General features: G+C 47.1%; 1 protein-coding gene across 2 annotated transcripts in view; it reads left to right on the top strand.

Annotated features, from left to right (window-relative positions):
- The window catches only part of MAD1L1 (mitotic arrest deficient 1 like 1), a 2,576,418-nt gene that overhangs the window by 1,139,154 nt on the left and 1,422,179 nt on the right, over window positions 1-15,085 (top strand). For both annotated transcript variants that reach the window (XM_078664968.1, XM_078664969.1), the window contains exon 13: window positions 9,441-9,497. In XM_078664968.1, the coding sequence (XP_078521094.1) occupies window positions 9,441-9,497 (57 nt within the window). The remainder of the gene's footprint in view (window positions 1-9,440; window positions 9,498-15,085) is intronic.

Below are 15,085 nucleotides of genomic sequence, written 5' to 3'. Positions count from 1 at the left end.
TGGTCTAAACATCCCATTTGGAGTGTCCAACTTGAGACCATGACGAGGTCCCACACTTTCAATATTCAGGTAATGGGGTTCGACTAAATCCTAGCGGGATTCTTGGCTCCTAGGCTTATCTCTTTCGCACCTACTCACATGCCAAGAACACTTAGGTACATCTAGACAGGCATCGTAGGAGTATGCTCTTTATTTTATAGATGCATTTTATATTCATGAATATGTTCATGACTATTGCAAAATGGTAGAACTGTACTATTCCTTTTTATTCACTGTACTGCTGATCGTATATCTCTGCTACTGTGTAACAGTTTTCGCAGCACATATATTTTACACTAGAAGAACAACGGTGCAATAAATTGTCATTGTAAACACACTCGACTGTTTCTTCCATGCATCTCTCTGAGATCAAATGAGCAAGCATAAGTGACTGGGTGAAAAGTAGTATATTGTTTCCACGAGTCTGAGGAATCAGGATTATTATGTTCTGAAGTTGCCAAAAAAAATCTCTCTGATAAAAGGAGATTCTAGAGGCACTGTGAGCTAGCTAGTGCATACACAGCTAACATACGCGGTGGGGGTGCACAGAATCAGTCTACCACCAAACCCACAGTGTATGTTATCCAAAAGCGCAGGCCCTGCAGGGGTACTATAGGAACTACACTACAGGATGACCGGGAGAGGAGGAGTTTCAGGAACACTGTTGTCAGTGCGCATGACTGATCGTCTCAAGACGGCCAGACCATCATGCACACTGAAGCGGTCTCCAACCTGAGCTGCGTTGCCGGGTTGGAGTCAGTAGGCACAGGCTCCCAGTCTCCCTGGGAGCGCAAATTGAAGGCCCTCAGGCCAATCCTTACGCTGCTCTTAAGCTGTGAGAGCAGTGTCAGGATTGGCCGCAAGGCAGTCTGAGAGCCTGTGGCTGTAGTGGAGCCAGAAAGCGGCGATGCAGCAAGATTCAGGTAAGTTTGTTTTGTACCCCGCTACTTTGCCCCGACACCTGCCGCGACTGCAGATAACATCATACATGGCCTTCTCAATGACTGCACCAGCGATGGTTTCGAATCTCAGAGAGTTCACCTAGCCTATCATCCAGCTTAGTGTTGATTACGAGGATCATTGACACTTCTTAGCAACAACTGGAGCCTATTCACTTCATAAAAGGGTGCCTTTTAAGTGTGTCATTTTTATCAGCATCATTATTATTATGTACTGTAGACGGGGCATTCCTTCAGGTGTTAGTCTGGGATACATGGGGCGGCCGAGTTTTTGTTGATGAACATAAGCAATCCTTCCAGATTTTCAATTTGGGCCTGCTAGTGAAGTTTCCTTTAGAAGAAACGTTCCATCTTATGATACTCTTGAAGTGTTTCTGGACATCTACCAGCTAGTGATAAAAAAAGTTGTGAAAATCAATATGAATAATTCTCTGGGAGATGGTTTGAGCTGATAGACATATTTGCTGCAAATGTGCCCGAGGCAATAAACTATGAATTAATTGCATTTTCATGTCTTATTGATCAAAGGTAAGATATGAAGAAAATGAAGCGAGGGTAATTGAAAGTTAAATTGTGACATATGTTAGAAAAACTATAAACATAAAAATTTAGAAATGAAAAGAGTAGAAAATAACTTTTATAATTAGTGTATTATAAAGGAAGTATATTGATTTAATACATCAAACTGAAGCATTGGTTTATAATACAATAATTTATTTTGACTTTTGACGGTTTGGGATATGAATTCCTTTTTGTGCCTTGTGCATTTTCTGTAATCCTAAACTGTTTGCATACTTTCAAGGGAAGCAAAATTAATTTATTAAAAATACTCTACTATGTAGCTGAGGGTTACTCATAGTTAATACGCAAAGAAACCAAACATCCGATCCCTAGATTAGTTTCCATAGGTGATCTTGCCTTTATAGAACAGAAGTGTACTTTGCGTTTTAACTTGTGAAATATTATTTAATTGCTGGTGTTGTCTTATAATACTCATAAATAAAGGACATGAGTTTACATGTCTTAGACATAAAGTATATAGTTTGGATGAACATCGGTACAAATCTGCTTTAAGTTGGCAAACAAAAAACACTTCTCTGACAATCAAACTAAGCTTCAGAAAGATCAAAGCAATTAACACTCTACTACTTAGTACTAACACTCTACTACTTAGTACTATCTTACATACTTCCATCTCGTGCTTTGACTAGCCCAATTGTTTTAGATTAGGGTACAGTTTAAGATTTGGAGGGCTAGTCGCTTACCAGCTGTGATTCTGGAAGCATTGACTTAAGGGTCCCATCCATGGCTGGTCCACCATCCCTAAAGTTACCCGCTGGGACAGGAAAAGGCCAGTGAGAATGGTAATGATCTGCCACACTAAAGCCATAGGGACAAGTGGAGCAGCGTGGAGTTCTGCTCCGCCTGATTATGAATAGTCCAGGGTTTTGGCACCCGCTTTCCCCTGATGCTTGGTCACTGCGCCCGATTTTATTGCCCGGCAAAAAACAGCTGGTCAAATCGCTTTGGCTGCAACAGTATCCAGCACCTGTCCAATGCTCCCGCCCTACCTCATTCTATTTGCCATTGGGGCGCATGCAATGCCCCCCTCCCAAAATACTTGGCCCCTTTCTCTCTTCTATCTTTCCCATGCCCCAGCCAACACCCACGCCCTGCACAGAAGCCCCTGCCCCTATTTAAAACCTGTATAGAGCACATGGTAAATGGGATTTAGACGTCACGGACTGGGAATTCTATGCAGTTTTACACTTCGTAAAACTGGATCCGACGGCAGGTATTCACTTTTCCATGGGTTCACCTCACAATCGCACAGTACTGCTGGGGTGTTACCACGTGATACAGCTATTTGCTGTTGCAAAGTTTGCACCCCGTCAGTACAACTTGTCATGAGGGCCCTTTATAGGGCGACCACTGCAAGACCATTCTTGCTGGTATTTGTGAGGCCACCTGGGTATTACTTTGTTTTTGGAAGCATACAGTACTCCTTACCCTGAACTGAGGCACATGAGCCGGGAGTTATGTCGATTGAACAAATAACTTTTGATGATCATCCAGTTACCACCTAAGCCCAGATTAGGCCCTATAGCTATATAGTCCAACAAAATGACGACATTTTAGTGTATTGTGGCTTGATTCCTCTATTGGCCACTCTGTTTCGCTGGTCAGTGCACAGCTGCAAGTGGCCCCATGTCGTGTGATCTATCCCACCCGTCTCAGCTTTCCAGGCAGAGTACCTTCCATAATGGGTCTAGGATGTTTGAATTTATTTAGCATTGCCATAAAACAGAAAACCTAGCATAAAAGGGCAAATGTCTTAAAAAGCTGGAATGGGCTGAAGGTGTACAAGGCATATGGGCACTTCATAGGGAAGTCTGTGGGCCCCCTAAAGAATGTCTTCACTTGGTTCTGCTTGTTCACTATTACTGGGGTGCAGGAGTCAGTAAACTGCTTTACACCTTATTTGCTCAGTGAGACAAGTGTATGGCCCACGTCTGATGCACGATGTTCATAAAACCTTAAAGAAAGCCTCACTTAAGACGTTGTTCATTGAGAACCATTTTTTGTCTTTTACTTGGGGCTAAATTCCACAGTGAATCCATAAGGTATTGAATCTGGTCTTCTGGACTTTCACCCAGCCAGTCGCATAGTTTTGATTCTGTCTCAGTCTTGTATTACCTGTGTCAGTCGTAATTGTCATCTATTCCCAGATCTTCTGAGCCTTTAGACTGTGTTGATTATGCCATCGTCATTGTAGGCTTAACTGTTGGAGTGGTCTATGTTTGCTCTTAGTTTGCATTTCTCTCTTGTCAGTTATAGTCCTTTCTGGTGGCTCCCCCTAATTAAATTTAATCTATGTCAATGTTCTTGTCATTACTGCAGCACCTATGAGTTTGGTAAACCGTGCCAGTGCTTGGTATGAAAGAGGAGTTATGGAGCATTTTATTGGCAGGTTTTAATGGGATCGCGGTGTTATAATGGACAAAGATTGGTACAGTGGGTCTAAAAAATTAAAAGGGAGGTGGGATCAGACAGTTTAACAGAGAGGGCTGCAAGTTAATGATGTGATGCTTAGTGGTGGCTTAGTGGTGAGTCCTCAGCAGCAGGATACATTCATTTTAACCTTCAATTATGGATTGCTATGACCCTGAGACACTGAGTGCATGCCTGAATGTGCTGAACTGGACAACGAAGTGGAGCGTGGCATCAGGCTGAATGGAGGCGAGGCCGTGTAATTTAAGACCAAGGAGACCAATGCACTAACTCCTCTCTCACGATGGAAGGCACGGGGGCAGCCAGAAGAATGCTACTGTAGGAGCCATAAGGACAATGTGCAGTGCCTTCTGGGGCCTAAAGATAGCGCTGAGCTGTCGGTCATGTAGGTGCTCCGTGGGTGACTGCTCTGGGGAGGGGCAGCGGTTCTAGGCCGAGGGGCCTAGTGCATGTGCCTTTGACCCAAGCAAGCGTTACGAGAACAGGAAACACAGCGTAAGGGTGGCTAACTAGGTCCTGCCCAGTCACGAGGTGCTTCCTCAGGTTGGAAGAAGCATTTGAGTACCTGGATTGGCGCCAACCAGGATAAAGATTCCCCTCCATCACTTCTCTGGGGCTATAATGAGAACCAAGGAGACGACGCACACACAATCAAACAAGATGCATAAATATGTGGAATTAGGCCTGGCACAGCAGGGCCTGAGGCGAACACCCGGAAACAGCAGAGACCTCTCTCAGCACCGTTGTGGCTTCAATATGTGAACTCAAGAGTAACGCTGAACCGAAAATAGATGCATTGATAGTGGATGTTACTCTTCTCAGGGTGGAGTTTTAAAAGATTTTAGAGTGTCACTGCAGCAGAATCACATATCAACCTGTTACAATCCCTGACTAAAAATCTTTAAGAACAAGTCCAATACCTAATGAAACAACACACAGTCATGGCGGCCAAATTTGAAGACTAGGAAGGTAGAGTACACAGAAATAATATCAGGGTGGTGGGAGTTCCTGAAGGGGCGGAGGGACCCAGCATGGACCTTTTTCTTGAAGACCTTATTGTTAATACCCTCCGACCCAAGCGTTCCAAATTTCTCTTCCATTGAGTGAGCGCTTAGGGCACCGAAGGCAGGAGCCCCTCTGCGGACAATCATCGTCCGGATCTTCAATGACTCGACCGGGTTGCTCTTCTACAGGCAGCTTGCTCCCATGGGGACCTGATTTATGCTTTCTGGATTTCACACTCCATGTTGCAGCGTCAGCGCAGCAGTTTATATGAAATCCGAAAGGTACTCCCAGCTAAAGAACTTAAATACATGATGCTCTACCCAGCAAGGCTCCGGGTGATGGCGGTGGGTAAACTTTAGCACTTCACCAGAAGAAGCATCAGATTCGCTGGAGGGCTGGTGCACTCCCAGACATCTGACCCACCCTAGACAGTTTGCATTATACCGTTAGGGCGACATGCGCTCTGCAAGTTGGGGAGGTTGGCAGTTCTAAGCATGGCTTTCAGGGAAGCAGGGTGAGGTAAGTTCTTTTGGGGACGACAGATTTATTGTACTTTGATAGTACTGCTTATTTTAATTTGCTCTAGCTCAGTGCAACAGGGGAAAGGGACACGGGTCATATAGTGCTACAATAGCTCCAAAGGCATGCCCCAGACCTAGTGCTCCTATAGGAAACCAACCTGAATGGTAACCACTATGAGGCACTGAACCTGTTTGGATACACCCTACTGGCGCATGCAGGTTTCACCTCCAGTTCGAGAGAGTACAGGCATTTTTATTAAAACCTTAGGACCCAGCATTCCACGCCACACATGGAGCAACCCTTTCGGTAGATTTGTGTTTCAAACTGTTAAATGAGCGGGACACACATTCAAAATTTGTTCGGCCTATGTGCCGCTGAGGCGCCATGCAGAGGTCATCCCAGCAAAGTGCCCTACTGCTGCAGATGCCACCTGGTGTTCGTATACTTGGGGGTGACATGAACGCGATAATGGACCCAGAGATGGATAGGATATCCAAATCCCCAAGTGGTAATAAACGTAGTCTGCTCGAGCTTTTGTGGATGCAATGGGATTGGTAGGTCTGTGACATGAACATAATCCCAATACGTGACAATCCACCTACCTTTTCTGCTGTACTCGGTAGCCATAGCCATTCCCGATTAGACCATATATTCACCCAACACCCACATGCTGGCCAGTGCGTAATGAATACCATAAAGTGGCATCCCATCCCACTCCCCAGTGGAGGTGTTGCTATGCAGCCCTACAAGCGACACAATGCTGTCCCCTAGGATAGATCATTGGCATTTAAACGGTAAAACATTCAAAGACAAGATAAGGGAACGGACAGACTAATATTTCCAAGAGAATAAGGGGACTGTCAGCTCTGCTGGTGTCTTGTGGAAAGCATTCAAGGTGGAAATCTATGGCAATGCACAGGCTCTGAGGGGGGAGTTAGCGGGGTAGGAAGGAGCAGCAGATAAAGTGCGAGGCACTAGAACAGGAGATTGCTACACTGGAAACCTGTGTGCTGAAGAAGGGGACACCTGGCTCTCAGCTGTGTCATCGACTCAGTCTTCAACAGGATGAGTTGAGTGAATTAGCAGAGAATAAACCTTGTGCTTTGATGCTGGCAACACAACACCGAGTATACGATATTGGTGATCAGGCCAGCAAACTGATAGTGTGGCTAGACAAGAGAGAGACAGTGTAAGGAATTAGGTTTTCGAAATTCAAGATCCAAAGTGGGAACTACAGACATCTGGGGCAGCCGTAGTGGGAACATTTGTAGCATACTATGTAGATGCATACACGTCCACGACCGACAGGACTGTGCTGTTCCCCTTAAGGACCTTTCCCTTCCTACTCTCTCAGACGATGACAGTGATGCTTTAGAACAAGACTAGACGGTTGAGGAGATGGAAGGGGCAATCCAAGAGCTGCAGTCTAGGAAGGCGGCAGAGCCAAGCGGCCTGCCAGTACAGCTATACAAATGCATTACGGACAAAGGTGCATGGCACATGTTAGTCATATTTAAAGCAGCCAGAGAAGGCGTTTCATCCCGACCAATCCAGCGTCATGCCGCATAGGAGTTCCCGCTTAAATCTGCAGTGCCTCTACTGGGTACTCCATATGACTGCAACCCCCCAGACTGAAAAGGCTGTGCTACTCTCATTGGATGCTAGAATGGCATTCAATAGCATGGAATGGAGCTTTCTATTTGCTGCCCTCGCTAAACTCGGATTTGACCATTGACAAGGGTGTGGGTTAATGGCACTCTGTCAGCCCCCTTTGCTCTGCATATAGACACGAGGCAGGGATGCCCACTATCAATGGTATTTGCGCTTGCGCTACTGGAAGCCTGGATCTATCATGACCGACTCATACAGGGTCCTGGGGGGAGTGGGGGACTGGGAAGAACGTATCTTCCTCTATGCTGATGACATACCGCTCTATGCCACGCAGCCTCACCTCACGGTCAACAGAATACTACATATCCCTTCTATTTCCCCCTGCTCGGGACCTCCCTGCCCTGTCGTCGAGGTTTGTAACCCCGGTAATGCAAGAAGGGTTTCCAATATCTAGGCATCTACATAACTAAGATGCTGTGGAATTCTTGATAGAAATTTGCTTTCTCAGCTCGAGCTTCTTTGCAACGATGCTGCCCACTGGCGGATGGCGGTGTCCTTGATGACCAGATCAGTCATCTTCAAGTTGATGACCCTCCCACACAACTGCTCTATGTTCTACAAAACACCCCCTACAAAATTCCATCCGATTTCTTTAAGAAGGTTGAGAGTGAACTGCTTAAACTTCTGTGGGATTTGGGTAGTTCAAAAATAGCACTATGTAAGCTCCAAAGAGGGATATACGAGGAGGAGCTTGCAGACTCGGACATACGCACTATTCGGCAGCCCAGTTTCAATCCATAATTGGGCATTCACAGTTGGAGACAACTGGCAAACCAAGTGGATTGAAAGACCATGTTCAGTCGTGGCAATCCACTGCTTTTGTATAGGTGGGGGCGGAACGGAGCGTTGCCGACCCACACTAAGACGGTGGTGAGGGCATGGGGAGAGGCCAGCAGATTCTTGGGATGGGAAGGCAAGCTGACGGACAGGACTCCACTAGGGGACAGTGAACTCCTATGGGAAGTTGGGAACCTGAAGATTTTTTCCACCTGGGGGTTGCTGGGCATTAACTATTTGGGGGATGTATGGAGAGGGCAGGCTCTGATAACATTTTAGGAGCTGCAGACAGAATATCAGAATCACAGCCATTAAGACATTTACAGTTGGGGCATGCACTGAGGCGACAGATACTGGAGGGAGAAAAATTGCCATAGTCAGCGCCGTTAGAGGACCGACTACTACTGGATCCTATGACGGGCAAAGCGATCTCCCTTGACATACAGAAAATTAATGAACAATTCCTCTGACCCTCTGAAGGCTTTGAGGCAAGCATGGAAGGGAGATATTGTACTTATTGAGGAGGATGATTGGCTGGAGGCAGTCCGGAGCCCCAGAGAGGTTGGTATACATGCCCACTTCCACTTAATACATGTGAGGATATTCCACAGATCATACTGCTCTAGATCACTCTTACACCATCTGGGGGGATGCAGCAAAGCCCTATACACCAGGGGATGTGGCATGGGGGGTTCCTTTTTTCATATATTGTGGGACTACCCCAAAATACAGAAATTCTGGAGGGGGGTTGTGCAAGGTATGGTCCGGGTCACGGACCTCTGTATGCCACTGGAGGCTCGGTAGCATCTCTTGGACATAATGAGTGAAAAGGTATGGCACAAATATCAGAAGATATGGCCAACGTTAGCTGCCGGGGTCGCCTAACTAAACATAGCAAGGGCCTGGGGAGTGTATCAACCTCCATGTGTGGCGGATTGGGAAGCTGATTTGGACTGGTGCCAACGTGCGGAGTGGGTAGCTACCCAAGGAAATGGGAAAAAGTTTGGGAGCAATGGTGTATCTACAGAGGATAGTGAGTGGCTGCTACAAAAGGGTGAGTGATACTCTGAGGGTTGGACTCAGAGCATATAATGGACATTACCATAGTGTGATAATTATTCAAATGTATGGTACATTTTCACCTGACCCTAACAGATGTTGTGAACGTGCTGTGCCCTTTTCTGTGTGATGCCTCCTATACTAATAATCGATCAAGTATGTTGTTATGCACTGAGCAGCTGTTTAATAAAAAAACATTTTTTATGGATTGCTATAAGGAATATGTATTTCCAGAAAAAAATGCACTGTATTAATAGCAAGAGTGTCTGTTAGTAGTTTGCACAACTTCTCTTGTACGTTTCTGCCTTTAATTACTCAACATTCACACAAAAATATGATGGAAAAAAGTAAGTAAACAAACTCCTAAAATGAACTTTATTTTCATTATTATTTTAGGCACAGGTTTATCAAGCTTTGGAAGATAAGGGGACAGCAATCCTCAGAGCGGATTCGGTGAGTACCCGCACGAGCCCATTTACATTTCTTTTCGAATGCACGTGCGATGCAGTGACTTGGACGCGTGCCTCCTGCTCCCATACAGTTGGTCCACAAGAGCTTTCAAGCGTTTGCATCTAAACGAGCTCGTGCCATGGTCCCAGGCGCGCGCTCTGGTGTCACAGTACGCCCCGTGTGGCGCGCAGACAGACATTGCGCCTCACCCACCCATACACTCCCTGCCTCACTGCCCTTCGCCGCAGAGCTTTGAGCGTTCCATCATTATGCCTTTTGTTTGTCACGTCTTAGAAGAAGGGAGCTTTATTTCATAATTTATAGGATGTTTCTCACAGCCTGCTGTCCTGGCCTTCATGTACCACAAGCAGAACGATGGCAGTTAAATTGACAAATGAGGCTTATAAGCTTTCAATTTTTTTGTATTCATGCGTTGAATGCTATCTCTGCTTTTACATACAATTGTCATTGTACAGCTGGGCTTTTGAAAAATCTGCTGTGTTGCACGCCAGTCTGATTGCGCGCCATTTATAGCAGAGGGTAAGAAGACGTGCACGAATACATTTTTGCCATATTTCAATAGAATGTATGTTTCTACACTTTCAGATCTGCATAAACTGAACATTACCGGCCATTTGTAATAGCATTTTTATCCGGCAGAGAGAAATGTTTTTTCACCCTGAGCGCAAAATATAGCAGCTTTTGAGTGTCAAATGTGTACTTTTTGAATCCATATAGAGTGAAAAGTTAACCTATACCAAAGAGGGGCACACAGGGCAGACATAATAGCATTGTGCCCGCTGGAGTACACTCCTTTTCAAACGTCACTTTTTAGCTTATTTTGTTATTTTTTCCCCATCTTAAGGTTATCTCGTCTTGTCGAAGTGCTGGTGTGGGTGGGTGCGTGTGTACGCATGTGTATACGCGCCGCTGGAGTTACCTGTTTTTGGTTAATATCTTAATCTGTCTGCTTGCCTTTGCGGCCCTCTTTATATAGGAATATAGAAAGAAGCAGTGTCAAACTTCTGTTACCCAAATCTGTGTGCTTAATTCCTTTTATGATATCTACTCTTACATACTTCCAAAAACACGGTTTGTTGCATCTCATCCAAGCTTTCCTTCCACAGTGGGAATCTATGGTGGCCATGCCAAGAACTGATCACCCCATACTCGCTTTTTGGTTGCAAGAAGCCTACAAAGTACACTTTCTGTTGGGAGGTGAGCTAGATCGGTGTGGGAACACTTTCAAAGAACAATACTTAGGTGATCGAGCCATTGAGCTAGGAACAAGGAATTATGGGAAACAACTGTACTATGTATCAGGCACCTACTATGAAAGTTAGCATGCTGCAAGACGTAACTTCGGTGGTGCCAAATAGTGCAACACATCCCAAACTGTGGTCAATACACAATGACTGGCATGAACTAGAAGCATACAGCAAGGGACAGTCCCAGCAAGCATTTCAAGCAGAGAGCCTCAACACCACACCCCCATGCCTGGCGGTATAAGTTCGCAAAACTAGGTTCTTTGCCTTGAAAATCCACCCCAGTCAAAAAGGGCATCACACAGAACCAGAGGTGGAAAGAAATAGTTGGAGTTGCTGGATAGAACTTTCTAGGAGGAGCAGGAGAATACCAAAAACTGCAACTTTTGATTGATCAAATGGGGTGCGACATTCAGAACAAAAATACACAGACATACAAAAAGCTCAGAGATGCACTGTGTGCATATTTTAACTCTTAGAGGAATGTGGGACAGGAGCCCTACATCTTCACTCTGCATGTCAGGAGCCGTTGAGTCATTATCAGTGTTTGTTGCAGGGCTATATCTCGTGGCACAATGCTCCTTCAACAGTTCTAAACGAGGATACCATTCAACTGCAGACCATTGAGGGTTGCTTGTCACCAGCAACCCCCTGAGAAACAAGCATTTACAATGCAACGGTCTCGCCTTTGCAAAAGTTAGAGCTATTGGCATTGTAAATGACACATTTTTTATTTATGTGTTGGTTTTGAAAACAGATAAATAAATGGCATTGTCATTTACAATGCCAATAGCTTAATCTCTCGCAAATGCGAGACCTATTGCATTTGCACACACACAGAGCCACACACACAAAGCCACACACACACACAGAGCTACACACACACACAGAGCTACACACACACACACAGCCACACACACACACAGAGCCACACACACACACAGAGCCACACACAGAACCACACACACACACACACACACAACCACACACACACACACACACACACACACACAGCGACTGTTAGAAATGGGGTAGCCAATTCTACGGGGGGTAGCATGGTGCAGGGCGGGCAGGGCAAACTCCTGATGACATGTGTGAAGCATCCACGCAGTACACACAGACGACACACCAGGCACAGCACAAAAAGAGACACAACACCAGTTTTGATGGAAAAGAATAACTGTTGTATTGTACCAAACCTGCAACAGAAATCGCAGTAATCACAATGCTGCACCAACTGACGCCAGGGCAATATATACACGGGGATTATTTACATGGGTAATGGGGAAAAAAAGAAGGTAAGGCCATTAGTTCCCGTGCTGAAATAAAGAGTGTTATCAATGGACATGGAACATCAGGAACAAACATCTGCTGTAAACCTCTTAGCAGGACGGTCAGCATCAAATAAAACATTAGGTATAAAAACACCGCATGACTTGCATTAGCATCTCCTGCAAAATGAACAATATGCGCACAACATTAACAGGCCTAGACAGGCATAATCAGAGTAGCCTTAAGCCCCCTATGCCCAAAATCAACAGCAGTGAGGCAACAGGACGTGCACCAAAAATTATCAGGCATGAATCATATTAGCATAGGGCCTAATCGGTAGGCAGGGCACCCCAATGTCACCAGACCACATTAGACGGGGTAGCTGCCCTCGGCGCATGAAGGGTCAACCATATTCCTGGGGGTTCTAACCATGCACCCAAATCACCCGGGGCCTACGCGCACTAGCATTCCAGTAGGCATCCCTTACATACCAAAAGGCCTAAAGGGGAAGTATCATGACTTTAGCATTTGGTCGAGTTACAGGGGGGCAAAACCATATGTATCAGAGCACATTATGCACCAAATCAGGCATGTAATGGAAACCTTATGGCGTAATCATACAGGGCATCACAGGCGCCCCAATGTCGTAGGTCAACAATGCCCCCTCACTGTGCAGGTTGGACTCAATGTATCCGCATAGCAGTCCGCTCCACTGCGTAGTCATGCCGAGTCTCTACATACGTGAATGCCCCCACACATGACAGCTTCCGCTACCTGCGGTGCAGCTGGGTTCCAAGGGCACCACACGTGGTAGTCCCAGCGCTTGGTGGACACGGGCAGTCTCTGAGTAGTACAGCGCTGGGAGGTGATTATAGGCAGGTTCGCTCTGGGAAATAATAGTGCCTCAACACACACAGTGCTTCGGGGGCAACAGACACTCAGTCTAGCAATTAGATGGCCCCGCGCCATTAACAGGTGGCAATCCTTTTCCAATCCTGGGCAAAGTAGCGCTTGGAGCACAGCTTTAAGGGGCACAGTGCTTCACCTTGGGGGTTCCCCAGCCCTGGCAGGCAGTGCTTCCAGTAGCTCAGCGCACAGGGGGACGGACAGTCCCCACAGCAAGCCCCAGGGGCCACAGGGTTATGCTCCTCACCTCCTGGGGGGTCCAGTCCAAGGTGCTCCTTCCTTTCCAGGCGCTTTTAGATATAGCGCTCATGTGGCGCAAGGTCCCCGCAGCCTCAGGGACCTAGGCTGGCACTCCTTCCTCAGGGGCCAGGGAACAGAGCAGCAGGCACTACTGGTCCAGGTCAGCAGTTAGTGGGAACTCATCAAAACAGGGCGGTAGGCTTTCACCATCCTCCACTGTATGGTGGCCCTCCTTCTACACAGCAGCCTGAATTCCTGCAGTGGGGCTTCCACTCGCCCTGGGAACAGCAGAGGGGTTCTAGTAAGGTGCAGGGTCCAGCATACAGGCCCAAGTGGCGGTATCCCCTGGCAGCAGGTCCCCTCACGTTCTTGTCCCTGCTCTGTCTCAGCACATGGTGGCACAGCCCTCTTATTTATATGCCCCTCACCCCACCTACCAGACAATGCCAGAGCCTTCAAGAATTCTCTGGGGAACTGGTTCTAACCGTCTCATGGGGAGGAGTAGAACACCTTGGGTGCCAGGCTTTCCCTCCAAATGCTGGGGTGGCTGGGTACCAAACAACTAGACTGCTAACCTACTGCAGTCAGGTGGCACAACACATAGCCATGGCATCCATTTTAAATGCGTCACGTTTCCAGGGTACATTTACACAATGGGGGGTTAATAGGTGCACACACCATGGCATTAAATGTTCTCATTAAACAGGGCATCTCATACCACACATGGCCTATACAACTTCCTTTACCATGGGGGAGACATCCTAAAACAGGGGGGTGAAAGGTGAATTTTTTGGGGGGAAAATGGTGCAAGTCCAACAACCACACACACACACAGAGCCACACACACACATGGTGGTGGTGGGTGTGGTGGTGGATGTGGTGGTTGATGTGATGGTGGTGGTGGTGGATGTGGTGGATGTGGTGGATGTAGTGGATGAGGTGGTGGTGCTGGATGTGGTGGTGGTGGATGTGGTGGTGGTGGTGGTGGTGGTGGTGGTGGTGGTGGATGTGGTGGTGGTGGTGGATGTGGTGGTGGATGTGGATGTGGTGGTGGTGGTGGTGGATGAGGTGGTGGTGGAGGTGGTGGATGTGGTTGTGGTGGTGGATGTGGTTGTGTTTGTGAATGTGGTGGTGGTGGTGGATGCTTCTCGACGCTACCTCCAGCCCCCGCAGTGCTGTGCCGGAGGTCGACGGGCACGGAAGCAGGAGCAGGGCGAGAGGGCGAAACTCCGAAGCGAAAGTGAAAGCATCCGCTCCCCGAGGTGCCCTGCCCAGGAAGGAGGAGCTGTGGCCGCCTAAACTGCTGCAACTATCCTCACACCACTTACCCAGAGGAAACCATACGCCAAACGTTCTCAGAGGGTGCAGTTAGCACCAGGCTGCCTGCCAGGCCTGGGATTATGACCCAATAATAAGTAGGTTAGTCACAGATGAATGCCAATGCTAGGACCACCAGCCTGGAGGGATGAACAGATTTACCCGGATGAGTGTATTCCACTTCCTTGGTGCTCTGCCAGGTACAGATCTTGAGGTCTTTTGCCAACCGTCACGGAGTAAACCATTTTGCATTTTGTTTTCTTCAAGACTGCCTATGACCTCAGAACAGAAATGCCATAGAACTATGGCAAGGGTACTGTAAAGGCAGCTCTACTGGAATGATCGGATTCTATAGCAATGGAATTCCTGTGGTTTTACTGTCTGGCTCCCCGGGCAGCAGCTTAAACAACCCTCCCCCTCCCTGTGCCCCACCCCTTTTCTAGCACTTAACACTTCGTGGCTGAAGGCACAAAGGACAAACCTCTCGTGCCTGGGAAGGCACCTACAAGGCCCTCTCTCACCTACATCTTCCATCTTGGGAGAGTCCCCATGAGGGTGGAGGCCATGCCACTGCCACGTGGCTAGAGGGCA

Source organism: Lissotriton helveticus, chromosome 10, assembly GCF_964261635.1.
Source record: "Lissotriton helveticus chromosome 10, aLisHel1.1, whole genome shotgun sequence".
Lineage (NCBI taxonomy): Eukaryota > Metazoa > Chordata > Amphibia > Caudata > Salamandridae > Lissotriton > Lissotriton helveticus.
The sequence above is the reverse complement of the archived record's forward strand: the minus strand, read 5'-3'. Positions and strand labels throughout refer to the sequence as shown.